The sequence below is a fragment of the Halichoerus grypus genome, chromosome 7 (assembly GCF_964656455.1).
Source record: "Halichoerus grypus chromosome 7, mHalGry1.hap1.1, whole genome shotgun sequence".
Classification (NCBI taxonomy): Eukaryota; Metazoa; Chordata; class Mammalia; order Carnivora; family Phocidae; genus Halichoerus; species Halichoerus grypus.
Window position 1 is genome coordinate 8,007,824 of NC_135718.1, and position 2,119 is coordinate 8,009,942.

The 2,119-nt window shown below is 35.5% G+C and overlaps 1 protein-coding gene across 1 annotated transcript; it reads right to left on the reverse strand.

The window, feature by feature from the left end:
• Positions 1-230: 230 nt before the first annotated feature.
• On the reverse strand, positions 231-1,813 carry LOC118519599 (dihydrofolate reductase). The gene has a single exon (XM_036067157.2). The coding sequence runs from the start codon at positions 1,772-1,774 to the stop codon at positions 1,211-1,213; it is 564 nt and encodes a 187-aa protein (XP_035923050.1). The 5' UTR covers positions 1,775-1,813; the 3' UTR covers positions 231-1,210.
• Positions 1,814-2,119: the final 306 nt, after the last annotated feature.

Below are 2,119 nucleotides of genomic sequence, written 5' to 3' on the forward strand. Positions count from 1 at the left end.
CATACCATCTGAGGCAAGGATCAAACTCCATTCCGTGTGGATAACCAATGTCCCCAGTGCCATGTATCTATCAGTTGATCCTTCACTTTATGTCAACTCTTCCAGTTGAATAAAAGCAGTGATCTTAGACATCCTTGTGTCATTCATTTTTTTTTTTTTTTTTGATTAGTTATTTCTTTATTGATTGTCATTTGGGCTATTTTCAAGTTAAAAAAGTAGTGCAACAAATATTCTTGGGTCCATCTCTTTATTCAGGATTAATTTCTGGAAGTGGAAGCTCTGGGTCCAAACCCAGAATATTCTGAATTTTAATTGATATTCCTAACTTAAACTCTAAAAAGGCTGCATAAGCAAAAAACGCTATTTCTTTGGATACTTAACAATCCACATCTTTGCTAACACGACGGGTAAATGTGTTTTAAGTTTCATTTTTTAATTCAGTGAAGTTTAGTTTCCAGCTTTGTAATTTTGGTTTCTAGCTTTATCCATTTTCAGTTCATTACCTTTTTAATTTCTAATTTTAGCCATATCCTTGTTATTAGATTACTCTTTTTTGTATAGAACAGCCTATTGTTCTTCTATCATTGTAACATCCCATGGAATCTCACTGGAGATCGGAAACAGAGTTGTTAGGTCTCAGACCTTTTCTTTTAACCTTCAAAAAGGTAGTGTTCTACCTGCCTCTTTACTATCCCTATGGAATATATCAGAGTTCTCAACTTACCAGATTCCCTGTCTGAGCGAACAGAACTTTTTTTCAGAAGTGTGATATGCATAGAGAACTCAAAGTTCCTCTTTTGATCTAATTTTCTTTTAATATCTGAGTTCTAGCTCTCCTGTTTATAATCCATTTCTGACCTTTGGACAAATCTGTCTAGTCCTATCTCTGTAAGTCCTGGTTTCAACTTATGCTATCAGGGGATTGTCTCACTTAGGCTCTTGGTAGATATGCTACCCTAGGCAGGTGCTGGTCCTTGACAGGCAACACACAGTTATAGCAAGAAATGTTTCACAAATGGTATCTGATATGGTCTAGTTAAGATTAATCTTAACTTAGCCTAATTAAGATTAATAAAATCTCATTGCTTAGAAATAATTATCCATTGACCTAAAGTCAACAAAAGTCTTTTTTCCCTAGTATTAAAATATATAATTGTTTGGAGGGCAGGGGGAGCAACTAATTTGAAATAAATCACAAAACATCTTCACATTAATCGTTCTTCTCATATACTTCAAATTTGTACTTAATGCCTTTCTCCTCCTGGACATCAGATAGAACACCTGGGTATTCTGGCAGAAGTTTATATTTCTCCAAATCAATTTCTGGAAAAAATGTGTCACTTTCAAATTCCTGCATAATCCTTGTCACAAATAGTCTAAGATGGCCTGGTTTGTTCATGGCTTCCTTATAAACAGAACTACCTCCTACTACCCAAACCATGTCCACTTTATTTGCTAATTCTGGTTGCTCAATAAGTTTTAAGGCATCATCCAGACTTTTGGCAAGAAAATGAGCTCCTTGTGGAGGTTCCTTGAGGTTTCTGCTGAGAACTAAATTAATTCTGTCCTTTAAAGGTCGATTCTTCTCGGGAATAGAGAACCATGTCTTCCTCCCCATAATCACCAAATTCTGTTTACCTTCTAATGAGGAGGCTGTGGTCATTCTTTGGAAAAACTTGAATTCATTCCTGAGCGGGGGCCACGGCAGGTCCCCGTTCTTGCCGATGCCCATGTTCTGGGACACAGCAGCGATGCAGTTTAGCGTACGAACCATGATAGCAGCTGTAAACACCTCCCAGCTAGCTCACCAAATCCGGATCGTGTCATTCATTATTTTAAAAGGAATGCTTTGAATGCTTTGCCATCAACGATGATGTTTATATAGATTTTTAATTTATTCTATTAGGTTAAATAAATTGCTATCTTTTTTAAGATTGTTAAGATTTTTAACATAAATGTTCAATTTTGTTTGATGCCTTTTTCTGCTGTTAATGAGGTACCAATATAGTTCCTCTTTAATCTCTTAATATAATGAAATTATCGATAACTTACTAATAATAAACAATCTTCACCTTCCTAGGATAAACCCAACTTGATGATTGTGCATGGTTACTTTATA

What these genes read in the sequence shown, in the direction of transcription:
- LOC118519599 (XM_036067157.2), bottom strand. Translation starts at nt 1,774, where the DNA reads ATGGTTCGTACGCTAAACTGCATCGCTGCTGTGTCCCAGAACATGGGC.